The sequence below is a fragment of the Falco biarmicus genome, chromosome 1, assembly GCF_023638135.1.
Source record: "Falco biarmicus isolate bFalBia1 chromosome 1, bFalBia1.pri, whole genome shotgun sequence".
In the NCBI taxonomy this organism is placed as follows: domain Eukaryota; kingdom Metazoa; phylum Chordata; class Aves; order Falconiformes; family Falconidae; genus Falco; species Falco biarmicus.
Genome location: NC_079288.1, coordinates 60,936,138 through 60,957,350, shown reverse-complemented (window position 1 = coordinate 60,957,350; position 21,213 = coordinate 60,936,138). Strand labels below are relative to the sequence as shown.

At 47.9% G+C, this 21,213-nt stretch overlaps 1 protein-coding gene and 1 long non-coding RNA gene across 2 annotated transcripts; one reads left to right on the top strand and one right to left on the bottom strand.

Annotated features, from left to right (window-relative positions):
• Positions 1-6,846: 6,846 nt before the first annotated feature.
• On the bottom strand, positions 6,847-8,255 carry LOC130146990 (uncharacterized). Its single transcript, XR_008821064.1, has 2 exons — positions 7,958-8,255; positions 6,847-7,400 (listed from the first exon to the last, which is right to left on the bottom strand). It is a non-coding gene; the product is annotated as an uncharacterized LOC130146990 (long non-coding RNA).
• Positions 8,256-8,446: 191 nt separating this feature from the next.
• On the top strand, positions 8,447-19,098 carry SH2D4A (SH2 domain containing 4A). The gene is made up of 9 exons (XM_056333679.1): positions 8,447-8,956; positions 9,729-9,888; positions 10,411-10,567; positions 12,680-12,745; positions 13,159-13,297; positions 14,501-14,717; positions 15,122-15,252; positions 16,100-16,320; positions 17,731-19,098. The coding sequence occupies exons 1-9, from the start codon at positions 8,782-8,784 to the stop codon at positions 17,821-17,823; spliced, it is 1,359 nt and encodes a 452-aa protein (XP_056189654.1). The 5' UTR covers positions 8,447-8,781; the 3' UTR covers positions 17,824-19,098.
• Positions 19,099-21,213: the final 2,115 nt, after the last annotated feature.

Below are 21,213 nucleotides of genomic sequence, written 5' to 3'. Positions count from 1 at the left end.
TCTGCCCCAGGCCCCGCTTCCACCCGAACGCCCGTTCCAGCTCAGAACGCGCCGCGCCGGGAGCAGAGGCCGCTCCAGGGATCCGCACCGGCTCCCGCACCCCGCCGGGGACGCGGCGGAGCCGGGCTGGCCGGGCACGGGGAGCGGTGGCCGCCCCGGTGCCGCCGCCCCCGGGAGCTGCGGGGCCCGGCCCGGGCGGGGACGGTGCCGGCGGGGGGCGGCGGCCCGGCGGCCCCGCACGGTGGGACCGGCCGTGCCGGCAGGGCCCGGGGGTCTCCGGTGCCGCAGGGGCTGGGTCCCGGCAGGGTCCCCGGGGGCAGAGGGGCGGGCAGGGGTCCGGGTCACGTCCCCAGCTGTGGGAGCGGGGTGGGGGCCGCGCCCCGGGGCGCTGGGACCGGGCGGGTGTGGGGGAGCCGGGCCTGGCCAGAGCCTGGGGAGCGGCTGTGCGCCCGGGGCGCTTCGGCTTTGCCCCTCGCCCTGCTGGTGGGGCAGCCGAGGGACAGGGGACCTGGGTGCCAGCCCCCGGCAGGGCTCCCCGTGGGGCCCTTATGGGAAGGAGGGGTCCTGGTGCCGGAGGGGCAGTGCCAGTAGCTCACTGTGGGTGCTGGTGCTCATCCCTTGGAGCTGGTGGGCACTGGTGGGGCCCCAGAAAAGGCAGTCTCAGATACTGTTTGGCCTGGTGCATGCTGGCCTCCCAAGCTTCAGGGACCAACGCAACCAGACCCCCAACGTCTGGCGGGGTTCCACGCAGGTGCCCCTATCCCAGTTCCCCAGCTTGCTTCTCCGTGGCACCCAAGCCGCTCCTGCCCATCGTCCCTGTCCCATTCCTGCCCAGCCTCCACCTTGCCCAGGATGATTTCTGCTGTAGGTGAGCGTGACCACAGCCTGAGTGTCCTCCAGTCCTCTCTCACCTTCCACAGCACCCACCAGCAGCGCCCTGTTGGCAGAGCATCACCCAGCCCCTCTCCTCACCCTGCAGCAGTATGTGCTTTGGGCTGTACTGGGCACTGGGGTCTCATCCCAGAGCTGCAGGAACAAAGTCCATGTCGGTCATGCTGGTGCGGAGAGGGATCAGAGAGAAACCGTGCTTTTGGCTCCCTGGGTGCTCCAGGTACGAGACCCACAGCCCAAACTCTCCCCCGCTGGAGGGTCTCTCTGCCCTGAACCCTTTTGAGCACCTTTTCCAGCGCTTCTCACCCACTGGGTCGGGGCCAGGGAGACCCATTGCCCTGAAATCAACTCCAGGATGCTGACGCAAGGTATGAGCTGCTGGCATCAGCCAAGATGTTCCCTTGAGATGGGCTGGAAATCCTGTAGCTCTCCTGAAGCTAGCAGAGAGAATGGCTGGAGGAAAAGGGGGGAGCCCACAGGCACAGGAATGGGCAGGGAGCTGGAGGGGCCTGGTAAGGTGCAACGCCACCGCCCCAAGTTTTGGGCCTTGGCACCCCAGGACCACGGCATGTGCTGGCACAAGGACATCCCCTTGTCTTCCTCATGAAAAAAAGATGGGGAGAGCAACCTGTCAGGTAGCAGACCAGGTGGGAGCCCAGGAAGCTACTCCTGAGGCCATGGGGTGACAAGGTAGGTGCGAGGGGCTGGGTGAGGATGGGGAAGGCATGAGAACAAGTGTGTGCCTGGGAAAAGGGAGGTCCACTGGAGCTTGTCCCTTGCAGAGGACATGGGGACACACAGAGGGGACACCCACCACGGCTGAAGTCGTGTGACACTTTCATCTTCCTGAGCACTTTCAACAGAATTGAGAGCAGACCTGCTTTCATATCCATTCTTCCAAGAATTGCAGAAAACCCCACAGCATCGTTCAATTCCTGGCTGATGGATTCAATCCTTCTAACAGCAATCAGGGTTGTGCATCAAGTGCCAAGCCCAGGCAAAATGAGGGGTGTCACACATGGCCGAACAGAGATCAGTGGGTATGCAACATATTGATTTGCAGGAGAAAAATGATTTCCATCTCTTTATTCCTCCAGAACAGCTTCTGCCTCACCCACGTCATCTAACACAGCCCCCTCCACCCCATTACCTGCCTCTCACCACATTTTCTCTCCCCCAATATTATCTTTTTTTGCCCAAGAGTAATCTGGGGGATGACACAGACTCAGATCCCTACCGTCTGGCTGCCTTGTTTCACGCAAATAATTTTTTTCCCGTAGTAGCACATGCAATTCAATAACTGCATGTAGTTTTAAAAGCAGGCAAGAACTAAATGTCCTTCCTTCTCCTCACAGAACTTCTATCAACACACGACTTGTATTTTATCCTGTGTTTCTGCAATGCCCAAGCAATGCATTAACAGCAAATAATTTCTGAAATCAGAGAGGTTTGGGACTCATCAGGGTGCACTTCTCCCCCTCAGGGCAGCCCCCACCAAAGATCTGGGACAGCCCCAGGTGCCACCAACACAGCCCTTACGGTCATCAGGGCTGAGAGGCTCAGAGCTGCTCCGGGCCCCATGTTTCTCATTTGCCCTGTGGCCTCCAGTGGCAAAACCACATTAGTGCAGAACAACTGTGGGCACAGAAGAATGAATAGCTACATGGAAAACTTAAACAGCAGCTTTCTGTGCCTGGTGCTACTCATAATCGCTTCCTCCCAACTTGCAAGAACAATCTTTCCCCTGGCAAAGCTATCCAGTGCAACTAGCAAATATAAATACTGCAGTCTGCATTTCAAAAAACCCCAAAGCTTGTCACCCAAAGTTGTTCAAAACCTGGAAACAAACTACATTAGGTGTCATGGTTAGAAAAACTCCTTTCTTATAGTGGTTGGGTTTGGTTGGGTAGCTGATCCTGCATGTTAACCTATAGAAGCCCTTGCTCTTTTCACCACACTGATGTTTTCATTGGTAATTCCCTGAGTAATTTTGATATAGGAAGATGATTCTCATCATGTTTACGTCAAGAAGTATTTGTACTTCGTTCTAGTAGGAAAGAAACTTTCTTCTTGAAAGTAGAACCACGTGGCCTCAAACTGTGTTCAGTAATCGCTGCTGTATCAAATTATTTTTCCTTATTGCCATACCCATCCATTTGTGCCTACTATAAGACAACTACTGCCACATCCAGCAAAATCAGGGACCTACGGGGCAAGTCAGTTCAGCTATAGGTAATTTCAAGGTAGTTCATGTTGTGGTGACTTCACTGTTTGTTTTTTAATTTCAAGCATTACATGGCAGCCTCACACAGAATCTATTTATACTAAATAAGACACAAACAGGTCTAGTTCTGTCTTCCAAGGGCCAAGCTCATACAGTCATATTTTCCTTCTGTTACGACCTAACCAGGAGTTTTCCTTCCATCTGAAATAGAAAACAGTAGGCTTAAGCAAAATTAAACAAAGAGAGGAATGAATCACTCCCCAATTTAGAACAGGATGAGGATTTAAAAAAAAAAACAACAAACAACAAAACGAATAAACCACCACCCAACAAAGACTGGAAAAAACCCAAAGCCCAGAAGGATATTTTGGTAGTAACCTTGCTGGTGCAGCTGCTAACATAAATGTTTTCTAACAAAACTGTACATTATGAACCAAAGTGTGACAGTTAACCCATGAAGGCTTGTGCACGGAGACCAAGGTCTGGGGAGCAATTACCTTTGGCCGTGCTGATTTGAGGTGGGTTTGGTAATTCTGCTCTGCTTCAACTTCTGCAAAAAGTCAGAAAGCCCTTCCTAAAGTCTGGCAGGGAGGTGATAGCAATGGGGTGGCTGGAACTGGAGAAATCCAGCAAAACCTGAGCAAAATACCTCCCAGGTGCTGCAGGGCTTAGTTTGGCAAGGGAAAGGAAATTCAGTTGCACTCTCGTGGCCCATCCTCTTGGCCAGAGACAGTAATTCCCAGTGGTGCCTCTGCAGCCACTTGTTGCTAAGCGGACCAACTCTTGATTCAAAGCAATGTAGTCCCACCGTTTTCTGAACAGCTTGGTCTAATCTGCTTTTTATGGAACAGCTAACTTTTAACAACGGAAGTGCTCTTAGCTCACCAGGCTGCGCCCTGAAGCAGCTTTTCTTGTGTTCTCTTTTCTTCTCATCTTTGAGTTTCTTGGGTTATTTTTAGTTTCAAGTTACTGTCACATTTATAGTGACAGTATACACACACATTTATAGTAGAGATGTGTGTGGCAGGTTGAAGAAGCCACCTCTCAGAAAATCAGCACAAGAACCACCATTCAGCGTGTCCACTGTTTAATTCTACACCCTTTTTTTTTGATTTATTGGTGTAAATCATATCAAATGTCTACCTATGTATGTTTATCTAGTGTTTTCTTGGAGAACCTTTCCCTCTGCCGGCAGTATTGATGGTGAGGACCAGGACTGGGATGCCAGATGGGGGTGTCCCAAGAGCCTGTCAGTGGCTGAAGGGTCACCCACTGCACATGTGAGCAGCAACTCATGCCAACTCCTCCCAAAGCGATTGCACTTTCATGTGTATTCATGGACTTACGTTTCCCCTGTAAATGGTAGATGATTTACAGGAACACAGAGAAGAGGCTGCTCTCCAGCAAGCAGTTTAAATGCTGCATGACCTTGCTTTCTGAAGGGTCATTTAACCTTTGAATTGCATTTACTTTTTCAGCTTTCAAGTCAACTATCTTATATATGAGTGGTAGAGCCCCAGAAGCTCTGTTTTGGCTTCTCACCTCCTCCCACTTAATTTTTGCTAATTTTGGCTACTCTCATCTCTAATGCCTCCACAAAACCAGCTCCTATCACTCCCTTGAAAAAAATACAAGCAGTAGAAAGTTTAACAAGAGTTTTCCTACAAGTAATTTGCTCAAAGGTCCCACTGCCATTACTGCAGTTCTTGGCTCCCCTAAGTTTGAGCTATAAATATACTTCTTACAGCTGGAACAGCATCAGCAAAAACACTTCTGGCCAAGTATCGGGAACATGGCTTTCACTCAAACTTTGGGAACAGCATATGACTGATATTACAAGGATTTCCAGCTCCTAATATCTTAGTGAAGTGATTGCTAAAAAAGAAATACTGCAAAGCTCTCAAAATGCTTATGTGATTTCCCAGTGCTAAAACAGCTGCTGCTTTAAAGGGTACCTTTGGGACACAGCATTATAAATTTCCTCTCACAACCAACGTTACAAGGAGATCCAGCTTTGCAAAAACTGCATCAAGACTGTGAAACTTTTTTGCTGAGAGCCCTTCCATCTCACCAACACACTGTGTCCCCAGGCATGAAAGGAGGGACCAGCTTGTCACCGCTGGGCATGGCAGAACACATCATGTCCTCCTAAGTAAATGCCATACCAAAGCCATTCCCACTCCTCAGAAGCCGAAGCAGCGTGGACGTGCTGCATGTGTTCTGCTGATAGCTTCTCAGGTGTCATCTCCCAGGAAGAGTAATTTAACTAAGGAAAAGACTTGGAATTGTCACTAGCAATCTCTGTCTCCCAAGTGCTTTGGGGGAAGCATATAACCCAGTCAGGCAGAAGGAGTCAGGTTGGATACAGAAGATAAAGGAAGGAACCTGCAAAAACAGCAGCACATCCCAAAGTAAGGAAGGGCACCTAAAGCACCAAGAGGTGGGAGTGGGAGAGACAGGGAAAGAAACACCACTTAACCATTGCAGCTTTGCTCACTGCAAATTGTAACTCTGCGACATAAACCACTCTGAGCCATGTCCAACACCTCCTGTGCAGCCAAGGGGTGAGGAGGAGGGCTGGTGTGATGGTAAGGTGGAGTCATGTCGCTCACTGCTGTATGAAGAGGCAGGGTGCAGGACTCGGGCTCATGATCTGCACTTCCAGCCGCCTCTGCCAGCCAGAGCCACGCAGGGCTCTGCTCAGCTTAGCAAGAACATCCTCACAGGATGACATCTGGCCATTCTCTTTTCCAGGCACCCCTCTGGCTAGTGAACTGTGACTGTTCTGAAGAGTTTCTGGGGAAAAAGTAGTTCTGCTGATCCAGAGCCAGAAGACAGAGCCTCACCAGCTGGCTGGCCTTTCTTCCCCTGGGCAAGCGATTGAGTGCCCTCTGTTTAACCAAACCGCTCGGCATTTGGCCCACACAAACCAAAAATTATACCTTCTCACCTGAAGGAAATAAAAGCATTTCACCTCCCCACATGCAACAAGTCTCTTTTGCTAAAAGCCCCTTCAATGTTAGACGTCATAATTAATTTGTTGGCCCATGGAAGACATCTCTGCCAGACCATCAAGCTCAGACCATGTCCAGAACTATCAGCCACTTAAATTACTGTTTCAGATCCACAGAGGATGCAACCATAGTGGTTTCTTCAAAGAAAACCCACCATGGGCTCAAAGAGATTGTCACGCCCCCCACAATCAGAGCGACATCAAGTACCTTCTGAAGACATCAGTTCACCTAAAATAACCCCCAGAATTGATGTCCTTCATGCAGGGTTGAACTGATCATAAAAAACACAACTAAAAGCTTAAGGTACCCATTTATGGTTAAAGGCACTTTTCTGACACCCTGATCTGTTTGCAAATGGCTTCTCTTTCAGGTAGTGCTTAGGAGCAGGAGACAGTGAAGTTTAAATGGCAATCCTTCAGCAGTGTCCCCCAGTTTTGCAGTTTAACAGACAGTCCCAAGGTACGAGGGACTGCTCACCAGCAACCTCCCCACAAAAAGCTCTTCCCTCTCTACAGCTGCCACCCACCGTGGCTTGAGGACAGCTCAAGCCCCTTTGGCTGCTGAGCTGCAACAATTCTGCTATCAGGGGGATACTCAGAAAGCATTGTCCAGATGAGAAAACCTCCCCCGAAAGCCCCCCCCCCCCCCCCCCCTTTTTTTTTTTAATTAAGGAAGCCATCTGTTTAAACAAAAGCAAGACAGATTTGGAACAGCAGCTTCATGCTTCTGGAATTAAGTTAATATTTTTTAATAGGGAAAATACAAAGTAACCAGGCAAACAAAACAGAAATGAGAAGGCTCATCCCCAACTCCTGATCACTGCACCTTCCCAGGGACTCCTGCTCCTGGCCTCTGTTGCAGCTAATGCTATGCAGGGACTGTGGTCTGCTCCATCCATACCTTGAGGTCCTTGAGATGCTCCTTGTCTCCAGCAGTTTTAGGGCAAGTTGTGTTCAGAGGTGGGGGGATGCTTGGGACAGCCTGCCTGATTCCAGGGGTGGGGTAAGACAGGGGAAGGTGGACCAAAGCAGCAGATACTGTCCTGCCAGTCTGATGTCATGAAGGCTGCTGTTGTGCTGCCCCATTTCAACTAACTAAATGTGCTGTGTGTGCGCTCCTTGGAAAGCTCCAGTACTGTGCTCACTGGCTCCCCTACCACCTCCTTCTCTGTTATTTTATTTGGCAGAAGTCAAGCTGTCATACTTTAAAGCTGAAGGTGCTCCCAACACTTTTCTTCCAATAATTGGGTCCCTAGGGATCCAGCCTCTCTCCTGTAAGACGGTTAATTGATTTGACTCCAGGATTTAGTATGTACTCCCACTTCACCCTGGCACAGGTCCTTCTGCCATATTTGTGCCCTTTGTACCTCCCCATTATTGCTCCATCAGCCCCGTTCCTCCCACCTATTGCGCTATGTCCTATCATGCTTGTTCCTTAGACTCCCCGGATTTGTGCAGAAGCACGCAATGAATCCCACTAGCTTAACCTCCTTGCAGCCTGTGGGCACCATTTGCCAAAAGTTTGTCCAGAAAGCCCCTGCCGCCCCTGGCCAGCCAGCCACCCTGCTCTGGTTGCACTTCATACGTGCTGTCACCCCCCCTGTGCCACCAAAAGTGCTGCCAACCAACCTCCTGACCTCCCCAAGTTTATCCAGATATCCAGAAAAGAGCTGGTTTCAAGGTCTTTAGTCCACATTTCTATTCTCTCATTTGGCACCTTTTCAAGTGACAGGAGAGCTCCCAATGTTTCAGCGAAACCCTTGTTGTAAATGTAAATCCAGGGGCCCAAAGCATAGCTGTGTGGGCGTTAGCACCTTGCCAGCACGCACCAGACACGGCTTGGCATTCCAGGCAGGAACAGGCATCCCAGGCAGCAATCCTTATCCGCTTCATCCTGTCCGACAGGGACGTCCCACGCCAGGCTCACCGCGTGGGCAAGATGCATCAGCAAGACGTGTCAGGCTGGGAGCTGCCTCAGCCACTCGGCTGCTGACCCTTCTCCACAGCAGCTGCACTACTTGTGCTCCCTTGACTTGCTGTAAGGCTGCCTTTGATGGACAGAAGCACCCCAAAACTCCCACTCCTACCTCGGCGGCAGAGCAAAAACTCTCCCTATCTTTCTTCGGTGAAAGGAGGCAGGCTGGCCTTTTGATCATCAAAGTTTTCCTCTTTGGAAGGAGGAGTAGCCGTCTAGTCATGGGTTCATTGATTCCCTGCCCAGCAGGAATGTTTGCTTGAGCACAGCCAAGCCGCACCTCTGATGACTGTAACAGGCAGTGTTCTCTCTCTTTTGATATACTATCAGCTAGGTTTATCAGGGTATCAACACAACCTCCCCACTCCAGGACCCATCCCTTCTGGCCAGCTCTCCCTGCAGAGCGGGCAGGGGCTGCGTGGGAGCTGAGCTCACCTCTTATTTCAAGGAAACTTAACAGCAGGTTTTAAGCTACTTATTTACTTTTTTGGTCTCTGCAGGAAGTCTGAGCTAAAAAAAAAAAAAAACAAAAAACCAGACAGAAGTATAATTACTCTGGCACGCCTGCATTCCTGCTCCAGGCTCAGGCGGGGAGGGAGTCTTTCTTGTTGGAGCCAGGAAGAGGATCTGATCCCTGGAGATCGTTGCCACAAACGTGCGTAACTTAAACCTGCAGCCATGCTGAAACAGATACTATCGGACATGTACATCGATCCCGACCTGCTGGCAGAACTCAGCGAGGAGCAGAAGCAGATCCTCTTCTTCAAGATGAGGCAGGAACAGGTCAGACGGTGGGAGGAAAGAGAAGCTGCTGTGGACAAGGCTTCAGCAAAGAAGTCACTGCCAAGAAAAGGTAAGTCTCTGCCTGTCAGCTGCTTCCCCTGGCATAGATGTGGCCCAGTCAACTGCTCCCTAGAAATAGGAAGTAATGTGTCCTTAGAGTCATTTCTTCTCCCAGGGACATATAGTCATCTTTCCAAACCACAACTAAACCCACCTGTGATGGAGCTGTTCTGGCCAGCCATGCAATGGTTTTTACTCCCTGGCCCAGACACTCCGTCCTTGACCAAATTGCTCAACTGCCCTAGCTGGGAAAACATGGCTTACTTGCCCCCAGGAGATATATGTCATTAAACTTCCCACTAAATGGGGCCTCTGAATCTGTCTATGACTTGAACATCTGTCCTGGGGCACCAGAACTGCAAGGGGGTTCCTGCTGTACCTTTAGACCTGAAGTCTCCTTGCCTTACACAGCACTGCTGGCTTCTAGGAAGATAACACTCTTCTCCCAGCTCTCCCCCACATGCTTTGTTTGCAGGTAGGTCACTCTCACGCAATTTGTGGGGGGCAGTGGCAAGGAATTAAAGCAAGAAAGGAAACAGTGGCGAGCCTTTTCGCTTGCCCCCCGACTCAGAAATGCCTCCTTCACTGACCTGGCTTCAGTACTATGAAATGAAATGGGAGGTGCATGCTGCATCCCAGCCAAGCTTTCCTTCCCCGTGTACAGCTGCTTTTGGGGAGGCTCTGCCATCAGCAGCAGCTAGGAGGGCACTGCAGGCAGGACGCAGGCCCTGAACGGAGCTACCAAAGCAAGAGTGTTTGCCAAAGAGCTGCTTCTTTTCCAGCCGGCAGGAAATCAGTGACATGGAAGCTCGGTGCTGACAATGATGTCTGGGTCTGGGTGATGGGCGAGCATCCTTCAGACAAATCATATGCAGCCATCTGCGAAGAGATCCAGGCACAAAGGGCAAAGCGGTTAGAAAGAGAGCAAGGCAAGGAGGGCAGGTAAGCACCCTTCACCTGGAAGACTTGGTGGGCAGATACAGAGAAGGTATTTCTAGGGACACAGAGGCCGGAGTCTTCTCTGTAGGGGCTGTGGTTACCACTGTCACACGTGACTTGCAGGCAAAAGGCACAGGCAAAGGTGGCTTTCTGTGATACACACAATGCTGGCAGAGACCAGCTGCAGGCCGAGGCTTGCCCCAGCTCACCGAGCCTCCTGTGACATGGCTCCTGTGCCATACCCTCCGCAGACCACAGGAAATGCTAACTCTTTGATTGCAGCAGGTGGTGTTTGGGTTGCACTGATTCGCTGACGGGTGCCTGTGTACAGCAGGATGACAGTTACTCACCACGAGTCATTAATTTAATTATTCCACCTGCCTGATTTGGAGATACGATAGTTTCCTGCACACGTGCTGCTTCAGTGCAGCACAGCTCTGCTCACATGCAGCTTCCTTGCAAGATGCTCAGAGAGCAGAAAGTGACTCCCTTGGGTTCCTAAGCCCTCTCTCTCTTGCGTTTCAGAGAGACTGACTCTTCTGTAACACAGTCTCTACATCCACAGTCAGGAGTCCCGGGTGAGACAGTTCTTCATGGGAATAAAAAAACCACCGTGGAGGAAAAGAAGGAAGGTGTGAGAAAAAGTGCTGCTGCTACAGGGAAAAGCCAGGAGCTCACAAAGGTAGCTTCCGCCCTTTTCCTTCTAGCTATCAGAAACATGTGCTTTGAGATCTAGGAAGTACAGCAAATCCTGGTTGCTGTAAATAGAAATCTGAAGATGAAAAAAAGCCAGCTAACTGTTACGGCTTTTCTTCTGTAGTCAGAGAAGAAGCTGTGCTGTTACATCCATCCTTAGGACTCTGGAGGTCCAAGTCCTATTATGAGCTGGGAGAGATCTGCTCTGTACCAAGCAATAAGTTACTCTGGATTCCTTTGCTTCCATTCTCTGTGGGTAAAACAAGGATCACAGTGGTCACAGTGCTTTCCCTCCTGCTCTGTGGCTAGTTTGGATGGCTTTTTGGGCAAGACCGGGGAGGGTATCTCAGGAACTGTACATGCAAGGCCACAGCCCTCAGACAAAATCATCTACCTGTATAAAAGAACAGATTAAGATAGAGAATTTTACTGGCATCCTCTAACATGCAAATTTTAGGTTCTTCTTTTCTTCTTCTCTCTTTTTTTTTTTATCTTCTAAAATAGTTAGAAAATAGCTTATGACCTTGGCAACACAGGAAAATACCAAACGCAGTAACTACAGTGTCTGCTTTGCTGTGGTGTTTCATTACAGAAATACTTTTCTCCAACAATAAATACATTTCTACTTTTTAACTGGGTACAAAAAGCCATTTGCAGAGAACTAGGAAAAAGATGAGTTAAATTAAATATCCATGCAACCAAAATCGAACAGAAGGAACAGAACACCCTGCCAATTTTATGGGAGAAGTCCAATCTATTCAGCAGAATTTTCATCCAGCCTTTTGCTTCTAACTTGTATGAGTGTATCTTCTTTTATTATACAGCCACTTCATATTTCAGTATAAAAAGCACAATAACTGAAGGTTGGGTTTTGGCAAAATGCCTCTCCCACTGCTACCAAAATACTGAAGAGGATTTTGAGCGGCTGTCTCCTTTATCGAAAGCCTCTGAGTCACATGGGGTTTTTCTTAGCACTATTTGCTGAAGTTGAGCAACAATGTGAGAGATTTGTTTTTTCTTTTCAAGGCAGCTATTAATCACAGTTAACAACAAAAAAAAGGCAACCCCCCCAAAAAAAACCCCCAAAAATCTCACCGTGAAAAAAAATCTAAACCCCTTTCAAAGTTGTGTGCATGGAAATAGAGGGGGTTGTATATTTTACTTTTGTTTTCTATCATTGTATTATTAGTAGCTTTTCCCCAGGTTTCTGGGGCTTTTGTTATTAGGAGGGGTGATCCAGACCAAAGACGCCTGTTGCATTTTCTTGGCCTGGAGAGGGGCCTTTCCTCACCTCCCTCGTTGAAGTGCTTTCTCTGAGATCTAGTTCCCATCTAACCTGAGGGATCCGGGCATTGTGCTTTCTCTGCTGCAGGGGACAGGGGGCTGAGCTAAGAAAACAAGCTGCTTCACACCCACGTGAAGTTCCTAGTTTCCTGTCAAGGAGCGGGAAATTGGAAAGCCCTGTTCATATTAAATATTAGCCAAGCTGGTGACGGAGATAAAACGAAGTGTGCCCTTGGTAAGCAGTGTAGTACAGTTAACTCATTATTCACTGCACCGTGGGAGTCAGTCTGGGACCAGTGGAGAGGTGGGTGGGTGTTTGCTCCAAAACAAGTCTAACTGTTCATCTTCAAAGGCAGGTCTCACCTAGCGTTTGCTGCCAGGATAGCTGGTTTAGTTTGCAAGGAAGACTGAACACGAGATACGCAGCTAGTAGGGTCAGTCTGACGAGCAGGGTTTTGTAGCACCCCAGCCACAGCAGCAAACAAGCACAGGCAGGTAAAGCTGTGGCCAGCAGGTTCTGCTAGAGCTTTCTTGATAGGGAGGGAGGGAAGGGACTGCTCCCTGGGAGCACTTGGGAGCATTGCTTAGCAAATCTAGGTGTGCTTATGACAGTGCTGACACTCCTGAATTCTCCTCCTGTGGCACTTTAGGCCTAATATAATGAAAAAAACCTGATGTCTATCAGAGAAGGCTGGCAAAATTTGTTAACCTAAATGTCACATCACTGCTTCTGCGTTAAACACCTATTGCTCCAAAAAAAGAGCAAGTGTCCTAATGCCACATTTATTTCTCACTGCTCTCTTCTTCCACCCAGAGGGAAAACAGAGATGTTCACCAGATGCTGGCAGACTGCCACGTGAGGAAGCGTGGCTTCCAACAGGTAAGTGACAACCCAGAGTGCTCCTAACACATGGAGTGGGGCCCAGACTTTATCCTAGAGTCTCAGTCAGCCTCAGAGCCTCATCTGACCCAAGAACATCCTCACCTCTTGGACCAGTTTTACCCAGCGTTGCCATGCTCCTCATGTACAGCGTGAGAATTCGGAGATGATGCAAAGCAGGCCAGGCTATCAGACCGGGGAACAGCACAGGGAGATGCTCCTGATGACTTCTGGTGGACTGTTTTCCCTTACTTCCTTTGTTGCCACCTGCAGTAAAGACAGACATTCAGAGTATGTTGTTGACATCAGAGGGATTCACAATAAAGAATGGAGTTCCCAGTATTTCTAGGCCAGCTAAAAAGCAGGGTTAAAACTAGCCTGGAACAAAGCTGAACACACTGTTTCTTTCATAGACGAAGGAAGCACAGAGGAGAAATTCAAGAGAAGAGACCACAGCCTCCCAGGAGGCAATACTACAGAGTCACCCCAGCTTGGAGAGCCAGAAGATGCTTCAGAGATCGGATGAGAATGAGCCTGAATGGCAGGAAACCTGTAAGATCTTAGGATGACCTTTTTCTATGGGGCTTGAGAAATTCTAGGGCTCTATGGGGGTGATCTCAATCCTTCTCTTGCCACACTGGAATTGAAAAATTGGTCAGTGGGTGGACAGTACTGCCAAGAAATACAGCACTGCATTATCAGAAATATTTCCGAGTCCACACAGCACCGAGACTACAGCTGGGCAAAGAAATTGATTTTTTTCCCTACAGATACTATATTAAAACAAGCAACAAATACAAACCGCAGGAATATAGCCAGGATAATCAATTTTAAACTAGAAGCTGGCCCTTTATAGGACTTTGCAGTAACCATTACTCTTGAGGACAAGGGTAATGGGTGACAGGGACGAACTCAAAAGAGCTTCCCTGTCATTCAAGCACAATCCCACCTAAGCAGAGGCCTACTGCACTGTCTCACATAACGAATCAAAACAATAGGAAGGAAAACGGCAAACAGTATGAGACCCGCAGTAGCATCCACCACTGCTGCCAAATACTTCCTGGAGAACCCGATGCATTTTTTTTCCCAGTTCCTCCCCAGCTGCTCAGTAGATGGCAATGCTGTACTACCAACTGTTGCCACTTCAGGCCAGGGGTTTTCTTTTTCTCACTGATAAGAAAAAACAATCTAAAGTTGATTACAAAAGCAAGGAAAGAACTAGCTTAACTCAGACCAGCTGAAGAGCTGGTTACTCCTACAGACTCCAGGCTGAGCTGGACCTAGACAGTCAAGGCAGTTTTGCAAGGCAGTTCTCCACTTCCCCTAACAGTTTCAGCAAGACTCCCTCCCACCCTCAAAAAATTATCAGCATTTTCAAATACTTCAAAGGATTAATCTGGGGTCGCTTCAGCAGCTTTTATTCCGTACACCCTCCACACCCCACCAGCTCACATGAAAGACTGTCTGAACCAGGAGTCAACATCCAAAACAAAACCGAGTAGTCTCAAAGGGACCTGGTGCCCAGAAAGAACCCAGATTTTTAATCTTTTGAAGGAATAAAAACTGGACCCTATTAAGTAGCAGATGCCCAAAAGTGATGGGACACATGTGAAAAATGGTCTCACGATTGAGTGCATCTTTCACCTTGTGAAATGGGTTTTTCTCCCACTTCATCAAGCTGGAAGTTGGACAAAGGGCAACAAGCTTAAAACTTGCCTGCTTGTTCGCTCCTGTAGGACTCCTTTTTTGTTCCAGTGAGGAAATCCAAGGCAGCAGATGAGAAGAGACGCTCCCTCGCACGGCAGGCCAGGGACGACTACAGGAGGCTTTCACTGCAGGGTATCCACAGAGGGAAGCAGGCAGATATTTCCAAGGGTGCCACAGCAGGAGATCGGCGACCACTCCAATATCCACCTCTCCCACCCAAGCCTAAGCTTCTACCTTCTGCGATGGCAAACGGGAGAGCAATTAGGTAAGGAAACCCCTGTGCACTGTGGACGGGACAAGGGATGAGCTTCTTCTGCTCTAGCATGGGATGCTTGAGATGGGAATGGTTAGCTCTCCTGCTCACATGGAGGAGGCACCTCGCAGGCAAAAATGCAGAGCGTAGGCTATATTTCAGCCTAGGGTGTGATGAAATTATTTGTTCAGCCCTGGAGGGTAACAGGTTTATTTAGTAGAGTGTGCTAAGCCTAGAGTACCTATATATTAGATGCTAGGTGTCCTCTGAAAACCATATAAAATTGCTGACAGCTGCACTAGTGTAAGCCTTCTGTTTAGGGCTGTTCTTAACATCCTGAACAAAAGCTAAGTCCTGACAAGGACTCAAAAGGTGTCCTTAGAACTTGATGTACAAACCATGGTCTTTTCTAACAGGAAAGAAGGCATCCAAAGGACAGTCTCCAATTCCACTGAAGAAAGCATCATCAAGTGGTTCAAAGAGGAGCAATTCCCTCTCCGAGCTGGCTATCAGAAAACCACAGACACAATAGCACCTTGGTTCCATGGTGAGTCTTGAGTGCTTCTGCCCCAACCCAATTCTTTAAGGAGTTGTTTCTGCTAATATGGCTGCTGCCGCCACAGGATGGACCCAGGAGCTTTTTGAAGGTGGCTATGTTTTCCATCTTAAATATCTATTAATGTAGTTTAAATTCCTTTAGCATTATGACAAAGGGCAAGCTAAAGTATTAGAACATAGGCCAGGTGTTCAAAATACCCCGTACCTCTGTGCCACCCCTGCCTCCCGGTAGTGAACGCGTGGTCACCCTGGTAACTGCTTGGACCAGGGTGAGAGAGATTCGAGCACACCTCATCCAACTCAGCTTTGGCCCCAAGTCACTCTCCCTCCATACGTGCTCATTATCCACCACCTTTCCATCACATTTCTAATGGGTCATCATAATCCCATCCACCTCCCTTGCTTGGGAAACTCCTTTGATCCAAGAGTGCAGCAACAGAAGCATTATCCTCTTGCAACTGGGCTGTCAGTGCTTGCGAGGCGTCCTGACAGGACCTGTGATCACTGTCTCTGCAAAGCCCTGCCATACTGGAATCAACACGCAACACAGGGCAATGCTGTTCTCTCGCATAACACAGAAACTGTTCTTTTGAGCTCTGCGCGTCTATCATCCACAACCAGCCGAGTCTGGAACAGTTAAAGCGCAGCTAGCATGTGGCCATGGTTTGTTACTAGCAGTGGCAGTGCTGTTCTTCCTGGGCTGCTGGGCGATGCGAGGGACGGAAGTGCCATGGGCTCGGTTTAGAGCAGTAAAGCAGATGTCTTGTGAGAACTGTTCCAGCCAGTCCTGCACGAATGCTTTTCTCCCTTCGGGTTTGTGTTTTGGTTTTGAGCAGGTATCGTAGCCTCCAAGAAAGCAGAGGAGCTTCTGAATAAAACAGTACCGGGGAGTTTTCTGGTCCGGGTCAGCGAGAAAATCAAAGGCTACGTGCTCTCCTATCGGTCTGTGGAAGGATGTAAGCACTTCCTCATTGATGCCTCCAGTGATTCCTACAGCTTCCTTGGAGTGGACCAGCTACAACATCCAACCCTGGCTGACCTTGTAGACTACCACAAGGTGAACATCTAGCAATGCATTCATTAACTGTTTGCTTACTTGCCTCAGGGCACTTCAAAATAAGTAAGAATAGATTCAGTTTTTTTTTAAATAGGTACCTAGACCCATTTTAGCTGCTGTTGGGTATCCTGTGTGCCCCTCCAGAAGGGTATGCCAGCCTGATGGGTACATCTGAGGTGATCTAACACATCTCAAACATCTTAGACCTGACTTATTCCTTCTCAAGTGCACAGAATGCCTTGTACACAGGGCCCATGTTACTTACACACTGTTCAGTAGAAATGCCGATAAGGTGAGAGATGGCAGCATATTCATGCAGACTTCATTTTGGGGGGGATTCTCTCCGTTTTTGCAGGGCCCCGGCAAGTTGGGTAAGCAGAAAATCCTGCTTGCCTCCAGTTTCAGCAAGAAAGAGAACAAGGTATCGATAATCTCCAAGTAGGCAAGGTGTGATATGGAGCAAATATAAAAAATAGGAGGGAAAGAAGAAGGTTGGCAGGTTCTTGCAACAATACGACGGTGCTTGCTAGCACTGTCTGCAGTTACCTGGGCTCCAAGGAGGGCCAGATGGATTGTTCATTCCTTTACTGTAAGATCTGCCCAGGGGCAGGACAATCATTTTGCCTAAAGGTTCATTTAAAATAAGTGCCTAGCCTAACAGAGACATGGCTAAAGATAATTGGACATGAGGAAAATACCTATGTTCATTTGCTATATGGAGCTCTACCTGGGCTACCTGAACTTGCTTCTTGCATGGGTTTCACAGTTCAGGCTGAAGTTGTTGAAAGCAGGAGCTATACAGCTCTACCAGAGCCAGAGGATTTAAAGCCTGGCTATGCCTATCTGTATAAAGATAGGGCCGTGCCCACTGTCTGCGAAGAATCCTACAGACCCCCTGCGCTGCAGCAGAGATGGGCAGGGTGAACCCACTCCACTGAAGTGCCTTAGTGGGTTCTGCTTATCACCCACTGGGTGACCATGAAAGAAGGCAAGTTTCCACCATGCGTCTGGTGCTAGGGTGGAGAACGAGATGGGAAGCAGAGACTGTACTACCCGGGAATTCCCTTGTTAGAACTGGGGCAGAGGGTCTGGGCTTATTCCAGGATCTTTGTCCCTCCCACAAACCCAGCCAGGAGCACGGTCCACAACCACCCTGCCCCGCATAGCTGCATGCTGCACAGCCCTTGCTCCAGCACCTTCTAGGCTGGGCAGTAGTTCCTGCCATAGAAGCTGCAGTTGCCTACAAGACAAGCACAGCTCTTTCCGAGAACTGCCAGAATTGTGCCTCTGGGTTCCTGCACCAAGCACATTCCGCACCTTCAGGGAGGCAGGGTGACTGCTGTCCGCCCCGTGATGTGATAGGTAGGGTCTGTTTGAAAGGTGGTGTTTAATCATATCCTGTATCAACAGGACGAACCCATCACTTCCTTGGGGAAGGAGCTGTTGCTTTACCCGTGTGGCCAAGAGGACCAGGAACCAGACTACGTCTCTCTCTTTGAGTAAACCTCCCCGTCTCGCTGTGCAGCCCCATGCTTGTATTCACAAAGACCAAACTTTGAACTACAGCTGCTGATGCTTACCTGAAACAGTAGCCATCAGCACCCCTATCTTCTGTCCTTCACAACAAAGCAGCAGGAGGAGAAGTACTGTTGTGGGCTCGTCATATCAACAGAATTAAAGGATGCATCAGCCCAGCAAGCTGAAAAGCACCTGGATGTATGCTGCACAATGGAGTGAATGAGATGCTGAAGTAATCCGTTGAACAGGGAGATACTGTCACCTATTTTCAGTAGGTTTTTGAAGTTTTCCTGGGGGGCTTCTGTATTCAAGCTGCCTTTGGTTCTTGAATACAAGGTTGTGTGCCGCCTAGGAAATAGATTAGTATCTATAGTTGAATGAGATCATACCTTCCTGAAGTCACAAAACAACTTGGAGAGGTGAATCAGTCTTGATATAGTAATTTGCATAATGTGAAGCTTAATCCTGTAAAAAGCTGTGCCCTTGGAGTCAAGGATGTTCAAGCCAAACATCCAAGCAAACTCTTGGTGCCTTTCAGTGAAAGGTGTTCTCTGTGAAGAGGGATTTTCATGAAAAGTGCATTTTTAAAATTCCTTTAGCCGCTGAATATAGATTCTCACTCTTTTAACATGTATTTAAATCCCACACTGACCTTTCTGCACAAAGAAGGATTAACCTTTTTAAAGGGAAAGGAGAAGGGAGACAGGAATTTGTATGAATGACTACCACATGCACAGAGCCTAAAAAATGTAAGAAGCAGCGCCTGTATCAGTATTAGCACAGTTTACAGAAGAGTGTTTGCCAGTAAAGAATACTGTTTTCCCACACGGAGCTATTTATTGCAAGTTGTGTCCACATTACTGAGATGCACCTGGTGTAAATTTTAACATAGAACTTGTTCTTTCAATGTGATGTTCTCTCTTTGTGTGTTACATTGATTTTAAATTCTGAATTATGTTTCAAAATATTGGGGGAGAGGCTGGACAGAATCACATAACAAATTAACCCTCAGCCACCCAGATTCTCTTATGTTGTTGCACGTGGCAAACTCTACAGCTGAGGGTTGTGGTGCAAATCTGTGAACATAATTTTTTAGAGATGCAATCTTCAAATAGTGAACAAGAGTCAATCTTGTTTCAGTTGTTTTACCTGTTCCCTTCTTTCTGTTGGATCAGGGATACTCAGCTTAACTTGAGGAAGCAGTCAAAAACTTTGAAAACTGTTTTGCAGAATACAGATTAAAAGAAATTGTTGTACTCATCTGGTCTTAAAATTTACAACTATGCTAATAGGTGGTTTCCATACAAGGAAAGAGGGGATAACTGCACTCCAGTTACACCAGGTTTAACTTGCTAGAGATAAAGCCAACAGCACTCTGGCAGGGCAAATGACTTAAGGAGCTTCTTGAGCACAGTATCACATGTATCAAAGAGATATTTTTCAGCATGAACTGCATGAATCATGACAGAGTGCTAGATTATTTGTAGGGAAAAAAATCCCTCCTTCCCTCTTCATGAACTGTTTCTTTTGAAAAATATGGCCAAAGTGAAAGGTCATTCAGAGATCCTAGAGAAAAGATAGCATCTGTTCTCATGTGAAGAACATGCCATTGCTGCTGTCCTGCTGGAGAGAAATCATGAAGTGTTTTGTACACCTATGGGCTAGTAAAGACAGGGGACACAGTCTCCTTTAAAAAGGCAGTTTCAGAAGCAGGGTGTTTCTGGCATGAACACAGCAGGACTGCATGACAGCAGGACATGATCAGTTTTAGCTCTCAGATCTTAGTAGAACTCCTTGGGGTTTGACCTGGTAACCAGTGGACCACTAGCTTCACATACCTTTATACATACTCATTTCCAAATGTTGGCTTAGTAGAGCCTAGAGAAAGCCACAATCAGTCTTCACAGCTATCACACATTTGAGAATCATGCCTCTTTTTTGAAGTTTTTTAAAGACTCCCAGTTTCACTTGTTTGCTGTGAGGGAAGAAACCTGAAGTTTTATACCACCACATTTAGATTACTGCACTGACTACTAAGACAGCATCCTTGCCAGAACCAACGGCCAGAACAGAACCCTCAAGGTATGCTTAAAAAATCTAGTTACCCTGAAATTCTGTGGAGCAAGGATGACTTGCCATGGTCATTAAGGAAGGGTGCTGGCTTGTCTTTGGGGGTTTCTCTGTAGAATCTTCCTTTCTTCAAGGGATGCTGTGCAAAGATTACAATTTAGTCACATTTGAAAATTGCTTGCTGGAGAGATCATGACACCTGGAAGGATACTGCAATTTTTTTTGCTCAGTGCCTCTGTGCCTTTAACCAAAGCATGCAACAGTCATAAGAAATTAAAGCAAGGAGTCCCTGCATGGCCTCCCCATGTATGCAGAATGAGCTCTATTCCCCCCGCAACTAAGATCCAGGCAGCTGCCATTCTGAGAAAGATCACAAGGTGTTTCTGGGACAAGGAAGTTTGAGAGCTGCCTGGCAAAAGCTATGGTTCTCTTGGCTGCTCTCTTTGGTTTTAATCTTTTTCTAACTGGTCTGAAAGACCTGTTACAGCCCCATTTGGCTCACAGAAACATAGCTAATAGCAGCTTCCCTTTCTCATACTGTTCTTCACCTCTCCTATCAGTGCAGTCTCCACCTTTAAGAGAGCCCTGCCAGACTTCTGCTCTAATTAGATTCTCCTGCACATCACTGAGGTGGGCAATGACTGTGAGCTGGCTTTCTACATCATTGATTCAATCCCACCTCTTGCCAAACTGGCTTCTGCAGCCAAGGAACAGGAACTGCATAGACAGTATTATTCCTGGCAGAAGGAACAGCATCTCTGTGGGAAAGAATGTGCAAGAGTCACAAAGGTGCTATTTAAAAACATAACTTGTGAAATTCTTGACAGGGGCTAAATGACACATTTGCTAAGGTACCCAAAGTAATGAAGTGTTGAATTTACATATGCCCAGCGCTTAGAATCAGAGACTAATACAGGTTTGAAGGAACCTCTGGAGATCACCTGGTCTAGCCCTGCTCTACAAGTGTGTCCAGTCTCAAAGTTACATTAAATTGCCGAGGGCTTAGGGAAACCTAAGGGAAGATAACAAAAAACCATCATGGAAATAGTTAAGGTTGGGCTTGAGGCAGGTTATGATTATGCAACTTCCATAATATACACCACTCAATTTTAAATTCTGGTTAAGTGGGACTGTAGGAACAACTATTACCTTGGAGCAGCTCAGTTACTGTAGCTCTCATATGCATTCAACGAGCCATGCCTGTCTTCTCCTACTGCATAATATTTGTAAAGTTACTTTATCAAACCAAAGCTCTTTATAAACAATTTATCACGTATTCTGAGAATGAAAAAGTTCTTTGGAGAA